Below are 19,921 nucleotides of genomic sequence, written 5' to 3'. Positions count from 1 at the left end.
ATATATCATCAGATTTATCTTCAAGGCAGTTAAGCCTCAGCCTTGTTTGACCCAAGAATATATTAGAGTATCGTTATAGGGCCTCGGTGAGGTCATCAAGTGCGCCTTCGAGGCTGTCGAGCAATCAAGTCTGCCAGATTCGGCCCCCAGGTGCTGAGCCCTGCCTGACGAGATGCTGGCAGTGCAGCACAACGAGCCAATCAGGTCGTGGCCCCCGTATCGGGTAGCTCAAGGTGCACGTGACCATATCCTTGGGCTGATCCCATCGGACCGGATTATCATCACACCGGGAGAACTAATTCACGTGATCCCCTTGAAGCTCCAGATAATATCACATGATGCAGAGCTTGCTGCCTGGATGCCTGAGAACTTTCGCCGTCGCGTCGAAGCGGAAAGTGAAGTGAAAGAAAAACAAGGCAAGCTTGGAGAAGAGGGATCTCCTGTGACGAAAAAGCCACTACATCAACGTTCTCCGCCATCTGATAAGATCCGTCTTCGTCGATTGAGATTGTCGTCCCATCAATCTCACCGTCCTTAGAGCTGTTGCGGCCCGAAACTTGCATCCTCTGATGCTGTCAACTCGTCTCTTCTGATTGTGATCACCTGCCCCGCGATGTCGTTCCAAGTACCCTACGAGTCCAGCCCGCCTGAGACCCCAGAGAAAATGCAATCTCGCAGTCTCTGGAGTAACATTTCGACAACTCCTGCCGGCCCGCCGCCGTCCACCGCAGGTTCATTCAAACCGCATTCTACATCCGACATCAATGGCGGCTCGCGCATCAACTCCTTCTCCAGAAATGAGAGCGCATTCGCGACAAACCAGCACTCCTTCTCGAGAAATGATTTTTCAAACTCCGTCTTCACCAAGTCCGGTAACATCAACACAAATGATAGCATCTTTGGTTCATCTTTCGGATCTACCGATTATGCCATGCCTAAACAGACTAATACTTTTTCCAAAGCCGCCACCAAACCTAGTCTTCGTTTCGGGGTGATGAATGGAGGATTTGACGACTCGATGAACTTCGGGCAGTCTAATGGGTTTGCCTCGTCTCAACTAAGCGATTTTCACGACGAGCATGAAGACCAGATGGAACGGGAGGAAGAAGAACTTGCGGAAGGAGACCTTGGAGAGAAGGAACAAGCCGAAGAGGAAATGGACATAAGCACCCAGGATCCGTCTAAGAAGTTCAATTTCTTGGACTCGGCTTTCGGGAACCCGTTCGGATCTGAGCCATCCATGGGAGCGCAGCGCAAACCGATCTATTCGAACCCAAGCGATGCCAAGCGCCCGAAACTTGACGAACGCTGGGCGCACCAGTCACCAATCCGCAAGAACCTGGCTCCGAAGAAGCCATCCGCAATGCCATCGATTCTCCACAATCTTGCTGCCAGATCCCGCATTCCCCTTGTCAGAGAGCCAAGCGAGTTGATCCTCGAAACGGAGGACGCCATTGGAAAACTTATGGATGAGCTCAAAGCGGCTGAATTCAAACACGTCGATTTTGATTCTGTCTTGTCTAATGTATCAAAGGAATTGGTGAAGAATTGGCAGGATTGCGCCGACGAAAGCGGTATCGAGCGCCCCTACGGTTTCCAGACTGGTATTGGGCCCGGGGAACAAGCTCCTGCCCTTGTGAAGGCTACCTTCTTGGCTTCGTTGTTGCTCCAAATTCACCACCCTTCTCGTGACTTAGCTTCGACTGCCACCATTAACCCTATGCGCACTGGGGCTGCTGGTATGGTGAAAGCCTTGGTGCGAGTTCCCGCCCCCAAGCCTCTGCCTCAGGTTTTGCTCGATTGGCTCAGCGAAAATCACGCATCGCAGACCAAAGATCTCCAAGCATTGAAATATGTCGAACCGAACCCGACTGCCTCCTCAAACTTCTGGGATATCATCATTGCGTCTGTCCTGCGAGGTCGCTTGGCTGATGCCGCAGATGTTCTTCGTTCCGCAGATTTCAACTATGCCCGATCTGCATTGGAGGATGGGCTTCCACAGCCTGGCTACCGCGGTGCACAGCTGCAAAATATTCAACGCTGCGTCAACAAGGCTCTTCAAATTCTCGAATCATGCCCTGGTGTCCAGTCTCAAAACTGGGACATCAGCGGACTGGATTGGTCACATTACCGGAAAAGAGTTCTCTCGGCCATTACTGACCTGGAGGAATTCGCCGAGGGAGAGGAGCGGGATGAATCGATTGTGCCGGTTCAAGAGAATCGCTTCCAGGCCGTCAACTTTGGCATGTCCACTTTCAATCAAAACAATTCCAACAAGAACCCGATCTCATTCGCTCAATCGGCTCGCATGGCGGAAAGTCGTGTCCCGTGGTCGATATACCAGAGCTTGAGATCGATCTACCGAATTATTCTGGGCGACCCATCTGCTATCAAGGGCAAGTCCCAAGACTGGGTAGAGGCGACCATCGCATTGACGGCGTGGTGGGATGGTGAGGATGACAGCGGTTCCAGCATGGATTTCGGTGCCAGCACATCCAGCGACAATTTCCAAGATTTCCTGCGCTCACGTGGACCCAAAACCCAGGTTCGCGCCATCGACCGCAACATGCGTGGCGCTTACCTGGATCGTCTCGAGCTAGCTCTGAGCCACACTACCAGCGATGCGTCCGACAACGCTGACTTCCGACCCAATACTCTTAGCAGTGTGGAGGTCGGTCTTGCATCTGTCTTCGAGGGCAATGTGCAAGGTGTACTGGAGTTATTGCAGTCATGGTCACTTTGTGTGGCTTCTGCTGTGGCAGAGGTGGCCAGCCTGGGAGGTTGGTTTGAGTCTGGGAGCAGTCAAAAGAAAATGCCTGGTCTGTCTGAGAACGATCTCATGGTCCTTTCTTACGGCCAGGACAACAAGTCCCCGGCTCGCCACGTGCACAAAGATGATATTCTCCGAAATTACGCTTTCGGGCTGTATGAGCGATCGGTTATCGAAAACGACCACAGCTCCCGTGAGGGCTGGGAACTGTCGATTGAAGTATTGAGCCGTTTCGATAATACACACCAGATGAAGAAGGTTGTATCGGAAATCGTGGATAAGCTTCCTTTGGAAAGCCCCGACCAGTTGGACAAACTGGTGGTTCTTTGCTCAGAACTTGATTTGGAGGACCAAGGGCGCCGGGTCTCTGAGGTAAGTGATAAAAAATCATTTGCTTGACCATTTGACTAAATACTAATTTGACCGACAGCGATTTGGCGACATGTTGACATCAAAATCAGAGAATTTCGGTCTTGCCCTCGTCTGCTACGCTCGTGCCCAGAGCCGCCGCAAGGTCAAGTCAGTTGTCGACCTCTTGATTTCCTACAGTTTAGTTCAATCGCGCGCATACCCTGCGACAGCCGATCTTGATGAACAACTTCGCGCTTTGATGAAGGACCCCAAAGCATGCTTGTCGTCCATTGCCCAAGTTGACGAGGAAGCTGCTCGGATTCTCCAGTTCTACCTTAGTGGTTACGCGACTCTCCGTCGGTTCTATGAGATTCGTGACGAGGAATTCGAACTGCAAGAGGGCCAGCAACCGCGTTACAAGCCATTGGCTCGGCGCCGCGCCGCTGCACAGGCTCTTGCGGCTGTCATTGGCAGTGCTGCGGATAATATCTACGGAGGTCTCTATGACCCGGATCGTGATTCCGCAGTTCAAGTGGATGGATTGCTGGCGCTGCTAGGTGAAGCCTGCGCATTTGTGAACCGTCAGTCTCCCCATTCCATGGTGTCCACGATATTACCCGATACTAACTTCCAGCCAGAACCCACTGCAGTTCTAACTGTCTCCCAACAATTCACCATCCTCTCTGCCGTTGAGGACCTACAGACCGTCACCCCTCGTGTGTATGCACAGTGCGAGGAATGTTTCCGGTCCACTCTGCTGGAATACCAATCATCCATCCGTGGGGGATCGGACGGACCCCCCTCTCCCCGCGCTCTGTTGAAGAAATCGGTCTCCAACTTCTCCGCTTCCTCATTCGCCTTTATCGGCAACGACATGCTCGAGTCCGCGCGCACCCGTTCGGGTTCCGGCTCCGGCCCTACTTCCGTCGGCAGCTCAGGTGTGCTTGTTCCCGGCCCGGGTGAGAAAACCCACGCCGAGCGTGGTTGGGATTGGCGCGTCGGACTCCCTGAGACCGCCAAAGGAGAGGATATTCTTCGGATGCTGCGACTAGGATTAGCCCGCGGGTTGAGTCACGGTGTATTGGGATCGATCTGAATTCTGGAGTTCGAGAGGGAGGCCTCGTTGCCTAGTTGAAAACCGGGGTGTTCGTTTTTTTTTTTTTTTGTTTTCTGGGAAATGAATTTAGCATGGCACCACCTGCACCCTGCATACTTGTTTGGAACCCTTTGCTTTTTTTTATGCCTGTGCAGACACAGGCTCTCTGTGTACAATATCAGACCCATTATGTATGCGCTACCTAATGACTTCAAAGCCGAATTCCCGAATTACTCCATGTGTAGGGGAGCTCGTGTATAATAGGTTTACGTATCGGAATCCCCGTCCGGCCTCCTGATTGCCCGAAATGGCAATCGATTTCGAGTGGACCTCAGCCCTATGGCTTCGACAACCCTCGATGTCGTGCTTAGCGTCCAGCGAAAACCGGTTCTCCAGTGTACTAGCGTTAGCGTCAGCAGCTGAATGCGGGCGCCTAATCCGCTCCACCCGATGAGGCAGAGAAAAAGAATTCACCGCTGGAAAGGAAGTCATCGTGATAGCAGAGACAGCATTTAGTATGACCATGGAGTCATCGAAATGCGGTCAACAGCCCTACGACTGAGCCTCACGCTAACGGGGCTGTGTCGAAAAGGAGGCTCTGGGAGTATCGTCATTTTCGCATTTGTTTCTCCTGGCCAGTCGGGGCTGGTCTCTTTGGCACAGCTCACCGCAGTCGCGGGGTCGAGGTCTTCACCGTCTGACCGGATTTCCCCGGCGACAATCTGATTCTTTTTTTCGGCTCTACTCATTGTCACGTCCAAGCTGAGCCATTGGGACTGGACTGGTCGATTCCCCAGGCATCCTCACCTTTCTCTCTCCCCATGAGTATCGCGGGAATGAGGTCTACAGAAACCCCCACTTCATGCAAAGTAGCCCAGTCGAGTCTAGACGATCGTCTCCATCTCCATTGGGGCGCGCCCCGTTCGATGTGTTCCCCGTAGGGCTGGATCACCTGCTCGATCTACAGGTTGGATGTTCATATATTTACTATCGCGCCTCCTCTCTCTAACGTTATAATCATCCCTGGAGTCACTCTCTTTCATTCGTTTCGCGTTCGTTTACCGTTTACTTCGGCACCGTCGTGTCTTTGTCTTTATTATTTTTCCTATTGTCGGCGCGGTTCGCACTTGTTCTACCAATCTTTCAACCTATCTATTCCGTTCGAGGATTCGCAGAAAATGTGCTACAAAGTCGTCGAACGATACTCTGTGTGCAAATGTCTCTACTTCGAGCACTCGGTCGACCCTTGCTCTGCCTACGGCCAGCGCGGTCATGAAGTACAAGAGAAGACGGTGCTGGTCGGCTATACCTGCGACAAACACTCGGCCTATGCGTTATCTACCATTCCTGTCTCGCCTGGTGCGATGCGATGGTCTGATTCCGGCTACGAGAGTTCCAGTGAAACGGAGATAGAAAAGGACTATTGGTAAATTCGGTGGAATAGCATGGCTGTGCCAATTGAGAGGCACAACTTTTGAAATGCGGGATGGTCTCCCGTTTCTCTTCTTTTTCGGATGAACGCTGCATCATTTGAACTCGCTTCGAGTCTCTATTGTCGACACTGGTGTTGGCAATACCCGAGCTGCATTGGGTTGCTATGGGCCCACGCGATTGCACTTTTTTTTTTCCTTTCTCCACTCTGCACTTCGTTGCTTGGGTACTTGCATCGTCGTGATTGCTCCTGGGGAGCGAATTGCATTGCGGGATCATTGAGTGGTCCTGCTATTCTGCATACACAATGGGGTATTGAATACCAATGCACCATGCGGATTCAAAGCGAAATGCCGGTCCATGTCTGGGGGAGTGCAGAGTGCACACGAGTGGTGACGGACACGCCACGGGGAGATGTATGAGAATATATGGGTACGAGGTGATGGGTCAATGAAAGGCCATGATATGTTTGAAGATATGAGGCATTGTGGGCGTTTATTTTGTCTTTGAATGTGTCTGTCGCTAGATTGTCTTACAAAGTCCTGGTTTCAGGGGGACTGGTTCCCTCGGGGTAGCGATAGTAATCCATAAACATGTATCCTTCTCATGGGTCTATTGACAAGCTTGTAGAGCTGCTTGGGCAGTTGAGAGGAATCCGAGCCATCGTGGATGTAAAGGTGCTTCAAATCGTGAGAGGATGAAAATGATTTGAGTGTGGGAGAGTGGCCCAGTTACTGATTCGCTGACGCTTGCGAATGATACTGGATACCGTGGTTAGCCCAATCTCGTTTTTTGGAAGTATGGATTGGTAACTCACAGGTCAATAGTCTTGGTAAGGTCCAATCTCTGGCAAAGTGTTCCAATTGCAGACGTAAGACGGTCTGATCATGATCAATATGTGACTGCAGCTCTGGCGATCCCATGGCCGTGGATTTCATATGTAAATCGAGAAAGATAAGAGCAGTGAAAATGATAAAACAGATCGCTGGATCCACTTGCATGCAGAACGAGCTATTCCATTGCCCTGCAATCTGGGCAATATCTTGGCATGTCTCAAGCACTCGTTGCCAGCTTCCTAGCCAGCCATCTTCGGCCGTCCGGCCACAGACAATAATCGAGGATAGTAATTTGGACATGTGGAGATGGAAAACAGTGATGAGTCTTGCGTGGTGATTACCCGGGGATTCGTTGGTGAACGCATTACGTCGGGGATTAAACCACCCAGGTGGAAGCGCCAGCGAAAGCGCTGAGAGATGTCGTTCGAATTTAGCGAGATGGGTGGCCATCTCTGACTCGGGCCTTAGCAGTCGAATCCCTGCGACAAGTCCAGCTTGACGCATGGCGGCAATCGAAACGATGTGGATGTTCTGCAGTTGTGTACATGGATTGGCGGTGATTGTGGGAAGGAGTCTCCACAAATCTTCCGAGTCAGGTGGTAAATAGAGCGTCGGGGGATTGGTTTCACCATCTGGCGCAGTCTGCTGGTCTAGTATGAGAGATGTGTTCACAAATTTATTGTCGATGAGATACGGTGTGCCCGAGGACAGGTTGGTGTATGAATCGAGTCGATAGATACACCACCACACCGAGCGCCATTCCTGAATGTCTTCTTTACTGAGACATCCCCAGTCGGGATACAGTGCTCGAAGAGGCTCGAGACGATCGAGCCCAATTCGATAGGCCATGCGGGTGAGCCTTGTTATCCGCATCCATGATTGGTGACCTGGGAATTGGTGGAAATCGTACAGTGCTAGCACACAGGCTTTGCGGAACTGGTCAAGAGATGGGGAATCGCCGACAAGGTCATCCTCGAGTAAGCTGGAGCCCAACAATAGATCGATACGAGCATTCAAGGTAGCTTCGTCTGGGAAAAGCTTGAAGCCTGTAAGCCTTGCTGTTATTGTGACTATCACAATAATCAACCCCTGGTCACACACTGAGTTCCGATAGTTATTGAGAAAATTCGCCTTGGAGAAGATCGGATTTGCATCTTTGGCAATTTCAAAATACTGGTCGAGTCTGCAAGGGTTAGTTCAGCGCATATTGTATTGGGAAGAAGCGAGCATACAAGTACTCCTCTTGCTGAGGGGGAATATCATATTGAGCGGGAGATTGACTGAGATCGCTTGTTTGAGGAGATAGTCCGGAGATTGATAAATTCGAAGACTCTAAATCAGGCCGATGAACAGGCTGATGTTCTAGAACAGCGGTTTGACGTATGGTGCTAGCCCCTCTACCTTTAATTCGACGTCCAATGATTCATTAGTACACGGTTGATCCACCAGCGTAGACAGGGAGTGGGGAGATCTCAAGATCTGATACCGGAGGATGTTTGGGATCTTGATGATCTCCGAATGGAGCGCAAGCCACGCGGTGGACCGGGTTTACGTCTTCTCGCTGAGTATGTGCAAGTTTCGCCTCGCTGGAAGCACCGAGAACAGGTTGGTCGTTCTTGATCGCCTGCATTCAAAGAGGGGAATTAGTCAATCAATCCAGCTCTTCAAGATACGGCTACCATGAAGCATAACATACACTTTGCTTTCTTACTATAAATCCCTTAGTGATGACACAGATAGGGAGGGGGACGAGAAATACCGAATACAGGTGTCACAAACTCGTGTGGGCTCTGGGGCCGTGGCCTGGCTTTCAAGTGGCTGGGTGCGGTTGGAAAATTGAGACTGTGGAATCTCAGTGGGTTCCGAATTCTCCATGATTGGAAGCACGAGGGAGTTGAAAGAGACCCCGGTGATGGAACTCGGAATATGTGAGCGGAGGAACTGATCCTGGCCGAGTCCCAGATATCCCGGGGCTATGCCTAGTTTGGCTTAGCGTAGAACCAGATGCTCCGAGGTATCACGTCGGCTGGGAGCTCATTTCTTATTCCTTTCGGCTCAAGATCAAGTCATGGAAGGAATGTCGAGGATTTGACATGTTAATGGAGTGTGCCTGAAAAAGAAATCCGGCTCTCTAAACCTGCACGAAATTCGAATCGGAGGAACTGTTCTGAGGATCATCCAGTGGGTCCTCCGTATTTACGCCACACAGACCTTGGCCCACAAGCTTCACTATCTAGGGCCATGGGTCTGGAAGTTGATGGTGAAAAAAAGGGGTTGCTCTATGGAGTTGTAAGAGAACGATTGGATCAGATATTATACCATACATTAGACTCTTCATTAACTGAGCTTAGTATCTATCCATGGATGTGTAACATGCTGACATCAGGGGGGAAGGCTGATTCAACCCTTTCTCTTCCAATTCGCACCAATCTCTGCGGAAGACTATTTCCTTTACAGCGACAAAGATCGTACCCCGAAACATCATGGGCAATGGCTTCAAAGTCATCGTGATTGGCGGAGGTCCAATAGGGCTGTTCGCCGCCCATGCGCTCCATCGCGCTGACATCGATTTCGTGGTCCTCGAGCGCAGACCGGCAATTGTCGAAGACAAAGGTGCCAGTCTTATAGTTTATCCAACTACCTTTAGAGTCATGCATCAGCTTGGAATTTTGGAGTCATTGCTCCCTCTGGGAGAAGAGTTGGATCACCATTTATCGTTCACCAAAGACGGACATGTGTTCAATGAAAGTCCGAGATATAGGAAAATCCGAGAAAAGTGAGTCAAAACGGCAAATCCCATGAATCAGTAACTGACATCGGACAACCAGTCATGGATATGGTCCTGGTGCTTTCCATCGCGCCGAGCTCATTGAAACAGTGTACAATCTTTTACCAGACGTCGCGAGAGCAAAGGTTTTGACCAACAAAAAGCTCGGCGATATAAAGAGCACAGATAGCGGGGTCGAAGTGACTTGCACCGATGGCACTGTTTATCACGGGTCAATGGTGATAGGCGCGGATGGCGTTCATAGCAAGACCCGCCATTTAATGCGTGATCTCGCTTTGAAAGGTGACCCCCTACGGAGCTGGGATCCCGAAGAGCCTTATACATCCACTTTCCGACTTTTATACGGCTCTTTCCCCGCAGCCTCAACTCCCGGCCAAGGATATGATGTTCAGGATTCTGGAAAGGCAATCATGTATTTCAGCGGCCAGAAGCGTGGTTGGTTTTTCATATATGACCAACTGCCACACCCGACCAAGGAGCGAAATCATTACACCGAGGACGATATCGAAGCCCTCGCCGCAGAATTTGCAGACTTCCCTCTGACGGGCACGGTCAAGGTCAAAGATGTCTGGCCGAAGATGTTAGGAGCGGGGTTGACGGACCTCCAGGAAGGCATTGTACAGCACTGGAGTCTGGGAAGAATCGTGCTTGTGGGCGACTCTTGTCATAAGTTTACGACCCACCTGGGTCTCGGCTTCAACAACGGAGTGCAAGATGTTGTTGTACTCTGCAACCGCCTCCGAGATGCGGTTCAGGGAGCTCCTGATAGAAACCCAGATGCATCTGCTCTTACTCGAGTGTTTGAAGACTATGAGAGAGTCCGAAAGAGCCCGGAATGCTCGCTTTTTGCTGACTTGGCAAACTCGGGATTGGAGACACGTATGCATACGTGGGCGAACACTTTTTACTGGTTGCTTTCTCGGTATTTTTCTCTTCCTTCGTTTATTGAAAGGCTGGTAATTCGCTTTGTGATAGCGCCTGAATTACAAAAGGCACAGGTGTTGGACTATGTTGAGGCATCAGAGCCGATGCATGGGAAGCTACGCTGGCTGCACCCGATGAAGGCTAAAATAGAGTGATATACCTAGATGAGACAATCAAATATATAAATATTTACTCGGAGAATTTATTTTGTTAATTTACCCAGTGGGACCTTTGCTATAGAACCGACTTGAAGTAGAAGACCACTCAAGAAGCAGAACAACTATGGAATAACAACCTAGCTAGGTCGAAGTTCATAATCTAGACCCAACCCCGGTACAAAGGTATGGCCCTAAAACCCAACCTAAGTTAGGTTGGCTCCGGGTTGGGTTGGGTTTTTTCTAGGTTCTGCGGAAGTATAGAAGTTATAGGTAGTATACGGAGTAGCCGCTACTATAGTAGTGGGCCTAGCCCTAACAAAGCAAAGGTTTTGCACCTCTCGTACTTTGTCATATTAACACACAGATTGCTCTTATGCCGCAGGATCACGCTAATGCATTGACGGTCACTTTTATGCCCTAGAGCCTCTTTCACTTCTGTCGCAGATTTTTCTACCTTCAGCTTCAGCCAATGATAGGCGGCTAGACCTCCGCACCAGCCCGCAAATGGGCTGGGCTTTGGGCCCGGTCCCTGGGCCCATCGGTGGCTATGGGCCTAGAGTAGAAGCCCACTGGGCTTTTATGGGGGCCCAATCAATGGGCTTTAAACAATACAAACATGCTAATGCTTGGCAGATACATAAGTAATGCAGATTTTTCTAATATTTCTAGGTATTCAGATTACCCCCTAAATTGACTATAGGTGCCTGGATTGACTGAATTGACTGAATTGACTGAATTGACTGAATTGACTGAATTGACTGAATTGACTGAATTGACTGAATTGACTGAATTGACTGAATTGACTGAATTGACTGAATTGACTGAATTGACTGAATTGACTGAATTGACTGAATTGACTGAATTGACTGAATTGACTGAATTGACTGTAGATGAGATTAATAAATTTAAGATTTATAAAATTTAAGAAAAATGTAAATTAATAGAAAGGTGCACTGACTTCTCTCTATATGAAATATATGTATTTGTACATTGATTCTCTATCACCTGTTAAACCCCCGTATTAGGCTAGATTAGGGCCGGCGCCGAGATCTTCCGCGGTAAGCATATAGACTCAAACATGTGTAAAGAACAGACATTATTCAGCAGGTTTATGAGCGCTAAGACTGTATTTATGTATACAAATAGGCTTTTATAGGGGCCTCATGGGCCCCTATAATGGGCCATGGGCTTGGTTGGGCTTCGAAGGTAGGGCCCAACCAGGCCCATTGCGGAGGTCTAGTCCATAATACAAGATTTCGAAGATATGCAGCATCCGCATCGTGAACCGTCTCCTGTAGGAACCTTGCGGGTTGGCAGGTTAGCGGACCAGTAGCATGGCGGGCATTTGCGATCATCAATCATGTTCTTAGCGATAGACTATACACTTATTCTAATACCAAAGATATATTTTTATTCCTGACGGTGGGAGGTCCTAGTTTCACTTGCTGAACCTCCACAATTAGATGAGGAACCCAAAGAGTCTTCTGGGAAAGGAGTGGTACGTAAGGTAGAAATACTTAATCAAGGAAAGAAGGAAGGTCAAACACAGTAGTATCAGAATGAGCAAATTGGGTCTTCGTCTCGGAAACACCATGGTGTACGACCTATATTTTCGCTGTGTATACACAGCTATATGGTCTGGAACGAATGAAAAAGGCCTCGGAGTTTAGCCATTTCAACGTAGAACGCCCTGGGGGCTTTACGATCGATTTTCACCGGGCAGAGAATTGTCCCAATCCCCAGTGGACACAGTGATGACAACATCGTATGTCCTTTTCGACCTGAGGGTTCCACTTGGCCGTTTCTCTGCTCCTGGGGATAGATTATCCATGCTGCGAAATTTCCGGAGGCACATGTCAAAGCAAGCTGCGATGTTCAATCATATTTTCCATAGAATAGCTCTCCATAGGGGGCCAGAAAGGTGCGGCTTCCGAACCCTCACCGAGAGGAATTGGGGGGTAGAAGGGAGCGGGTCGATGTGCCGAGGCGACATTGACATTAGCAGATGATCAAGGACAATTATTGTGATGTTTGGGCAACTAGGCACGGAGTACACGTACAAATAGCAACATACGTTGTAGAGCATATGCAGGGGCAGTGGAGAAGCAGGATTGAGTATAGCGGCCTCGACTTGAAGTTTGCGCTAACAGATGGGGGCCAATTGGCGATCATTTTCCAACATGGTAACAAGAAATAAAGAGAAAAAGGAGAGAGTAAAAGAGGCTAAAGCAGAAGAAGAAGAAGAAGAGGGAAAAGAAGCTTTCGAATGTCTACTGTTTATCCATAATATATTCGATATTCCCAATTTCTGTTATAAAGGGTCACTTGGATGAACAGGGCGGTTTTATAGGAACAAGCCATCTGCCAAGTCGCCAAGCAGTAGTGGACTCAAACAATGTTTCAACGATCAGGAACTGGAAAGGATATGCTTGTCCCGTGCATATTCAGGTACTTATGCACCCAGCCAGGCTCGGGATGGGAGATTAGACCTCATAGTGATGCCGGCCCCAGGTGGAGATAGAGAAACTGGAAATGAAGCCAACCCAGCCCCCTCCCCCTCCCCCCGCTGGCACCTAGGTAGTATGTACGGAGTACGGAGTACATAGTATCGGATTGATTATCAGCCGAGCCGACCTCGGGGCCTATACACAATGAAAGCTTATAAAGCAAGCGATTTTGTCCAAGGTTCCAAGGTTCTTGGTCTGACTTACTGAGATCGGTTATGTATATACTTAGTTCTTGCTCGTGAACAGAGCGTTTTGATTTTATAGAACCAGTAATCCGAAAGCGGCAAGATAGACTCTTCAGGGCAACATAAGCAAGCAACAGGTGTGTTGCAGCTAAGCGAATTAGTCTTGCGAGTTTCTGCGAGCTTCCATCGAAATAAAACAATAGCAGGTTGCAAAATAAATGGGGTGAATCATGAGTAATTTATAGCAACCTGGTCTTATGTACTTATCAGTTCTCCAATGAACATACTTAATGGCATACATTGGAAGAGAAGCGAAATCACAGATATTGGAAAGATTAAAAAAACCGTGAGATAGATACATGATACATATACGTGGATATACCGGGATAAAGAGAAAGAAAACAAGAAAGAAAAAGATAATGACATTTATCAATAAAGCCTTCAGGACATTGGCACACACCAAGCCTAAAAAATGCAAAAAAGAATCCAGATTAGACTGGTGACTGAATGGTTCCAGAGGGGGTCGAACCCTCGACTTTGGCGTTATTAGCACCACACTCTAACCAACTGAGTTATGGAACCCGTTTGATGAAAGTGGCCTGGGAATTGTGGATCATCAACAAATTAGCAATCGACCTCAAAAAGCCTCTTAGATATCACAGAGTAGAGGAAACAAAAATGTTCGATGTTTTGCTTCAGAACTTTATCTTCAAAATTGAAACATACACAAATATGCAGATATAATTACATAATTATATACATCTATAATTACCACTTCAACACAACTTGAATTCGACAGGATCCCCCGTTCCAAATTACTGGGCCTTTCGCTTCTCTTTCGTACCAACTTTTTGGTGTACCCATTGACTGCTCGCTCCTTGCAAAAGATCACTAGCGATAAGATCCGCATTATCCTCCAATGCCGTTTTGTAAGCCATAGCTTGGCTGAAGACATTCAAGTAGCCCCCAAACACTGGCAGGCACAAGAACTTCTGTGACCAGTCGGGGAGGACGCTAGCGGATACGACAAGGTTGTCGACGGAGCTGGTAGAAATAGGTGGGTACGAGGGCGCCCCCAAAGGATGCATCACCCCGGGGCAAAGGATAGACCAATTAATGGCTTCGCGAGGTAAGGCTTGGAGTTTCGACAATGTCAAGCGGTGTTCGGGGAATAAACGCATACTGTATTCTGTTTAGTCGTCTGACTCAAGCAAGAAGAACCTTTCCATGGAGGTATAGGACTTACTAGTCCACCAGCATATAATTCTTCGTGGGGATATCCATAAGACCCTGTCCAGCCAGCACCCAGAGTCGCAATGGAGTCCCGCGCTCTTGGCCGATTTCTAGCGCGGCCTGGATCACTGCATTGACGATAGTAGGCAATGTGCTTTTACCCCAGGGTTGCATAGCAGCGTAACCCGCTGCATTCACGATGGCATCGCACTGGTGACGCGTTACGGCAGCTTTGATGTCGGCAGCTTTTGTTGCGTCGCCTCGCTCCAAGCTGAAGCGGTCGGACGGGATACCTGGGGCGAGCTTGGAGGGATCCCGCACGAACGCGCAAACAGTGTGTCCTCTGTTGATTAGAGCTGGCAAAAGGCGAGATCCCAGATTCCCAGTTGCTCCTAGTAGGAGGACGCGCATGTTTAGAGATTTTTGCGCCGGACGAAGGCGAACAGTATGATTTAGTTTGAAATGTTATTATGTTTTAATGAAATGATCAAGCAGGGAGCTACATGCTTATAGATAACAATGGAGAGGCAAATCTGGACCGGCCCACGGACTACATCACCTTTAAACACGCTAGAGAGCCGAGTGGATCGGCCCGGCGTATCCTAAGTTCCTCCGGTCCAATGGTTCCAAGGTTTGATCTGAGCATTATTCCTCCGTTTGGCGGGATTTCAGTTAAATTTTTAAATAGAACCCATGGATAAGGATTTATCTTTTAGCATTCATTGAGAATATGCATACTAGTAAGTATATCCGGCCTAATGTAAAAGATCGATGGACAGCTCCATAAAGATCTTACTCCTTGCATCACCACGGAGATCCTATTCAACCATGTAGAATCATTCGCTGGGGAGATATCAATTCGCTTGGCTTGGAGGAGATATCACCAGAGAAGGATGTCTGCCATTCAACCCTAGGCTTTGAAGACCAACTTAGGAGGCAATCGGTATCTGATTATCAATTTCATTGTTGAATGCATCACGTGATTCCGGTCATGAAAAGTACCGCACGTGATCGAACTGTGGCTATAATCGCCCAAGGCCGTGCTCCCTTGAATGAGCTCCGGCTAAATCGTCGGTTAAGAAGGAAGCTGTTGGATTCATCTTGTAGAACAATATCGGAATTTCGTAAGAATCTTCAGTCAAATATCTCCCAAATATATAGTTAGCGACTCAAGTATCACTGACTCGAAAATCTTAGGATATTTGTCGATCCTGCACTCCGTACACCTGACGGGAAGATAGTTGTTGTTTTTCCTTTTAACTTTTCCCGTTGCTTTCCCCTATATTTGTTTATTTGAACCACACCTCTTAAATATTCCGTCTTGCAGCATTGATTTGCGATATTCTCTAGCCACCATGTTCGCAACTCACTGGCTACCTGCCGCCCGGTTGAACATCAACCAAGCGCGAAAATTCTCCTTGCTTTCCACGCACGCTTCATTCCCAGCCACAATGTATCGATTCCAGCTAGAGCGCAAGGCCACACTATACGATGTGCGCCAAGATGAGACCCGATACAGAAAGGATGCAATCAGTGTCTCGGACGACGGGTTGGTTCATGCAATGATCTCAAAGTCAAGTCCCTGTATGTAAACTCCTGTTCGGAACTGGGGTGGGCTTGCGTGTGGGGAAACTAACCCTTGTGTCAGACTCGAACGGGCCGATCTTTATGCCCAATTCTCGCCTTATGCAGCAAATGTTGCGTTTTGACTTTGAGCGGTACCAGGAAGATATCGGTGACGGAAAGTCTCTTTTGGATCCCACTGTCATCTGCATTCAGCGAGGTATGATCCTGTGCGGATTTTGATTTTAAATGGAACTGGAAACTCATAGTTATAGGTACTCCTATTCCCCCTGCGCTGGTATTATGGCGGGAAGGCGTCTCTCGCTTTTCCTTGCAGCCTTCGGAACCCTTGGAGGTTGAAAGTGAGTACTAAAAGAAGTTCCGGGACTAATTGTGTGCGATATTGACGTTATTTAGAACTGAATGACGTGCTCAGCGAGTTCTATGAGAAGTCTGCAACGGTTATCAGTGCGGAGGAATGGATTGAGAAGCATCCTTACCGGGAAAGTTTTGCTGATCAGAATGAGCAAGGCTGGATGGAGGTCTAGATATCCGGTGTCTCGGTCTTCTGGATATACGGAGTCCCCAATATTTGTGGCGCTGTTGCCCGCAAATCAATTTTTTATCATAATACTTTTTAGATCTGCAGTCCTTGATTACGTACTATGATGTTGGTACTAAGTTATGGGATCCGGATCCATCATTATGTGTGGTGTTTCTGGTGTATTGATACAATGAGATATTTGAAGAGTGTAAATTTGAAGATATCTAGAATACCTACGCAATCAGCGTCTCGTTGCTATTACATCACTGTCTGATCCGAATTCCCATTGCACCAGTTTAAAGCTTGATGCCTTTGACAAGATCCCTGCAGGCACGATTTAACAAAGATTGCTTTGCCCACCCAGTTATCTTCCCCAGATCATACCGACAGTGCTGTTATCGGCGGCGAAGGAAAAGGGTTCAGAGTCCTCGCTACTCCCAAGAATGCCACCGTTCAGGCTAAACACTGTATCATAAATTTCCAAGTCTCCCTCGTCCATATCGCTTCACTGTCCTTCCTGGAGAGTGTTCGACACACCCCAACTTAGTCCGCGACCAGATCCAAATGCCCGAGTGTATTTGCTTGCACGAAGGGATCACACAGGGTTGACGGATTTTTATGAGCTTCCGTCCATCAGGAAGCTATAGCTTCTTACGCTACGTGAGATCCTGTTACTTGGTTTCTTTTCGATTATTACCATCTTTTTGTATGAATAAACCTTTTCGGAACGAGGGATGGAGAAGGGTACAAGTCTTCTTTGGAGGCAAAGACAACACTACCAAAGTCGATTTCTGGGTTTTGCATGTTTTATTCAAGTTCCATCTTTCTAATACTCGAGGATATAGTCTTTCCCAATGATAATCGTTTTCACTTATATTTCCAGTGGATGCTCCCGATATATATATGACCGTATATCAAGCAAGTCGATACTTTCTAGCCAATGTCATGGCTTTGATCTAGGCCATTTGGAGACATATGATAATATTCTCAAGCATTGTAAGTTAGTAAACTTGAAGATTTGGAGAGGTGGTCATACAACCCTTGGAAGTTACTTTAAGTGATTTTATTTAGGGGTGCGCAATTGGCTAGGCTTATGTAGCAAATTGCGGCAGCCTCTTACATCAACTAGCATCATTGGTCTAGTGGTAGAATTCGTCGTTGCCATCGACGAGGCCCGTGTTCGATTCACGGATGATGCACAGCAATTTCTTTTTTGCTTTAGCCCTGTATTATTTAGCAGTTTTTTTTTTCTACTCAAGACATTCGCACCTTGGCGTTACAGAATGATTAATCCCTAAATTTCAAATTAGTCTTTCGTGCTCTGTTGTTTGTTTTTTGAACCATCTACTCGCCCCACTCTACGAGTACATAACGTCATGCATGTGTTCCCCCCACCGCATTTATAGCAAGAGAGTTGACATATAAACTGTCTAATACCCAAGAGACCCTCTTAGGAATGGTGATGTACATTTGATTTGGCTTTGTTGATGCATATATTTGCAGCACGTGCCATAGCGGGGCAAATAAGGGCCAAATGATATCAGTGGGTGTGTTCTATGTATATAAGCGTGGTCGAAGCTTAGGGCAGCCAATTGCGTAGGTAGACTCCCCCAAGTAGCCAATGAAAGACGATTGAGCTTCTATAATCAAGGTTTAGCATAGAAGAGAGAGGAAACGTAGAGAGCCGCTGATATGCACGAACTGCAAACAAAACAAACAGATATCGGCATATCGGCGCATTCCCCGCGCTAAATGGATCGTGTCGCAAGAAAAAGCAGAGAAACCGCATTAACCCGGCTTCTGCCGCCTATATCTTTGTTGGATTCGCGTGAATATTTCTAGGAACCTACATCCCTCTACCAACTCTCCAAAGAAGACCGAAACTTCCGCAGAACCTCCAAGATGGTCCAAGATCTTCCCCCGCCACAGGGCATTACCTCGCTCTTGGATACAGATCTGTACAAGTTGACGATGCAATGCGCCGTCCTCAAGTATTTCCCAGACGTTCGTGAGTATTTACCACCTGAGGTTGAGGATTTGGAGCTAACCAAAATGCAGGCGTGACCTACGGCTATACCAATCGAACCCCGCACATGAAACTGCGCCGCGGGGCATACAAATGGCTTCTGGAGCAGATGACAAGTACGGAGATTCCTCCCTATTGCAATTGGATGATTTCTCATTAATGCGCGTCTAGGACTGTCCGTGATCCGCGTTACCGCCGAAGAGCGCGAATGGCTCCGTCAAAATTGCCCTTACCTCAACGAGGCGTATCTCGCGTACCTGGAGACCTTCCAACTCAAACCCACCGAGCAAATCAAGATCAAGTTCACACCGGAGCAAGATACTGGCAGCGATGACGACGAAGGCATCCTGGAGTACATCATTGAGGGACTCTGGCTCGAGACGATCCTGTATGAGATCCCGTTGCTGGCGTTGACCAGTCAGGCGTATTTCATGTTCAGCGACAAGGATTGGGATTACGAGGACCAGGAGGAGAAGGCATACCGCAAGGGTTGTACTTTGCTGGAAAATGGCTGTGTGTTCTCTGAGTTCGGCTCGCGTCGTCGTCGCGACTACCATACCCACGACCTGGTTATGAAGGGACTGAGCCGTGCCGCGGAGGAAGGAAAGAAGAAGGGCTGGACCGGTGTTTTGACCGGAACTAGCAATGTGCACTTTGCTATGAAATACAATAAGGCGCCTGTCGGCACTGTGGCACACGAATGGTACATGACCATTGCGGCTATCACCGACGACTACCAGAATGCCAATGAGCTGGCATTGAGTTACTGGCTCGGCACTTTCGGAGAGGGAGTATGTTTCTGACCTCCTATCTCCAGCATCAAAGAATGATCCAGACTAACCGGTGTTCTCTAGGTTCTTGGAATTGCCCTCACTGACACATTTGGCACACCGGCTTTCCTGAATGCGTTCAAGAAGCCTATTTCAGCACCGAACGAAAAGAGCGATACCAATTCAAACAAAATTACCTACGCTCAAAGCTACATCGGTGTCCGCCAAGACTCCGGAGACCCAACATTCTTCGTCAAGATGGTCCGCGACTTCTATGATAGCCAGGGAATCTCCGACGCCAAGACAATAGTGTTCTCTGATTCACTCGATATTGAGCACTGCCTGCAGTATAAAGCCATTGCCGAAGAGGCAGGCTTTAAACCTACATTCGGAGTCGGAACCTTTTTCACCAGTAAGTTTGATCATTTTGTAATCTTCCTATACCACGCTAACCTATTTTCAGATGATTTCGCCCAAAAGTCAACCGGAGAGAAGTCCAAGCCTCTTAATATTGTTATCAAAATCGCAACTGCGAATGGCAGTCCGGCTGTCAAGCTCAGCGACAACTTGGGCAAAAACACCGGCAATCACGCTAAGGTCCAGGAGGTCAAGAAGACGCTGGGCTATGTTGAGCACACATGGGAGGAGGGCGATGAAAGCCACCGCTGGACGACGCGATCATAAAATGCTCGACATCCGCTCTCTCATTTCCCAACGATTCATAGAATGTTTACTGACT

At 48.3% G+C, this 19,921-nt stretch overlaps 7 protein-coding genes across 7 annotated transcripts; 5 read left to right on the top strand and 2 right to left on the bottom strand.

Annotated features, from left to right (window-relative positions):
• Positions 1 to 613: 613 nt before the first annotated feature.
• On the top strand, positions 614 to 4,217 carry N7457_003881 (putative nuclear pore complex subunit Nup85; the record flags this gene model as incomplete). Its single annotated transcript, XM_057174926.1, has 2 exons — positions 614 to 3,142; positions 3,201 to 4,217. 2 exons carry the CDS (start codon positions 614 to 616, stop codon positions 4,215 to 4,217), a joined length of 3,546 nt encoding a protein of 1,181 aa, XP_057031973.1.
• A 1,178-nt stretch (positions 4,218 to 5,395) lies between these two features.
• N7457_003880 (uncharacterized protein) lies at positions 5,396 to 5,647 on the top strand (the record flags this gene model as incomplete). The annotated part of the gene is made up of 1 exon (XM_057174925.1): positions 5,396 to 5,647. The coding sequence occupies one exon, from the start codon at positions 5,396 to 5,398 to the stop codon at positions 5,645 to 5,647; it is 252 nt and encodes an 83-aa protein (XP_057031972.1).
• A 732-nt stretch (positions 5,648 to 6,379) lies between these two features.
• Positions 6,380 to 8,114, bottom strand: N7457_003879 (fungal specific transcription factor domain-containing protein; the record flags this gene model as incomplete). The annotated part of the gene is made up of 2 exons (XM_057174924.1): positions 6,380 to 7,667; positions 7,918 to 8,114. 2 exons carry the CDS (start codon positions 8,112 to 8,114, stop codon positions 6,380 to 6,382), a joined length of 1,485 nt encoding a protein of 494 aa, XP_057031971.1.
• An 829-nt stretch (positions 8,115 to 8,943) lies between these two features.
• On the top strand, positions 8,944 to 10,351 carry N7457_003878 (FAD-dependent oxidoreductase; the record flags this gene model as incomplete). Its single annotated transcript, XM_057174923.1, has 2 exons — positions 8,944 to 9,260; positions 9,313 to 10,351. Coding segments are annotated over 2 exons (1,356 nt in total), but the record flags the coding sequence as incomplete, so codon positions are not given.
• Positions 10,352 to 14,291: 3,940 nt separating this feature from the next.
• Positions 14,292 to 14,690, bottom strand: N7457_003877 (uncharacterized protein; the record flags this gene model as incomplete). Its single annotated transcript, XM_057174922.1, has 1 exon — positions 14,292 to 14,690. The coding sequence occupies one exon, from the start codon at positions 14,688 to 14,690 to the stop codon at positions 14,292 to 14,294; it is 399 nt and encodes a 132-aa protein (XP_057031969.1).
• A 944-nt stretch (positions 14,691 to 15,634) lies between these two features.
• Positions 15,635 to 16,390, top strand: N7457_003876 (uncharacterized protein; the record flags this gene model as incomplete). Its single annotated transcript, XM_057174921.1, has 4 exons — positions 15,635 to 15,863; positions 15,928 to 16,062; positions 16,118 to 16,204; positions 16,260 to 16,390. The coding sequence occupies 4 exons, from the start codon at positions 15,635 to 15,637 to the stop codon at positions 16,388 to 16,390; spliced, it is 582 nt and encodes a 193-aa protein (XP_057031968.1).
• A 1,898-nt stretch (positions 16,391 to 18,288) lies between these two features.
• N7457_003875 (nicotinate phosphoribosyltransferase) lies at positions 18,289 to 19,866 on the top strand (the record flags this gene model as incomplete). Its single annotated transcript, XM_057174920.1, has 5 exons — positions 18,289 to 18,394; positions 18,445 to 18,528; positions 18,584 to 19,203; positions 19,267 to 19,594; positions 19,646 to 19,866. 5 exons carry the CDS (start codon positions 18,289 to 18,291, stop codon positions 19,864 to 19,866), a joined length of 1,359 nt encoding a protein of 452 aa, XP_057031967.1.
• Between the last annotated feature and the right edge of the window lie 55 nt (positions 19,867 to 19,921).

The sequence above is a fragment of the Penicillium paradoxum genome (assembly GCF_028828445.1).
Source record: "Penicillium paradoxum strain IBT 22861 chromosome Unknown utg000004l_segment0_segment0, whole genome shotgun sequence".
In the NCBI taxonomy this organism is placed as follows: domain Eukaryota; kingdom Fungi; phylum Ascomycota; class Eurotiomycetes; order Eurotiales; family Aspergillaceae; genus Penicillium; species Penicillium paradoxum.
This window is presented reverse-complemented; position numbering and strand designations above follow the sequence as displayed.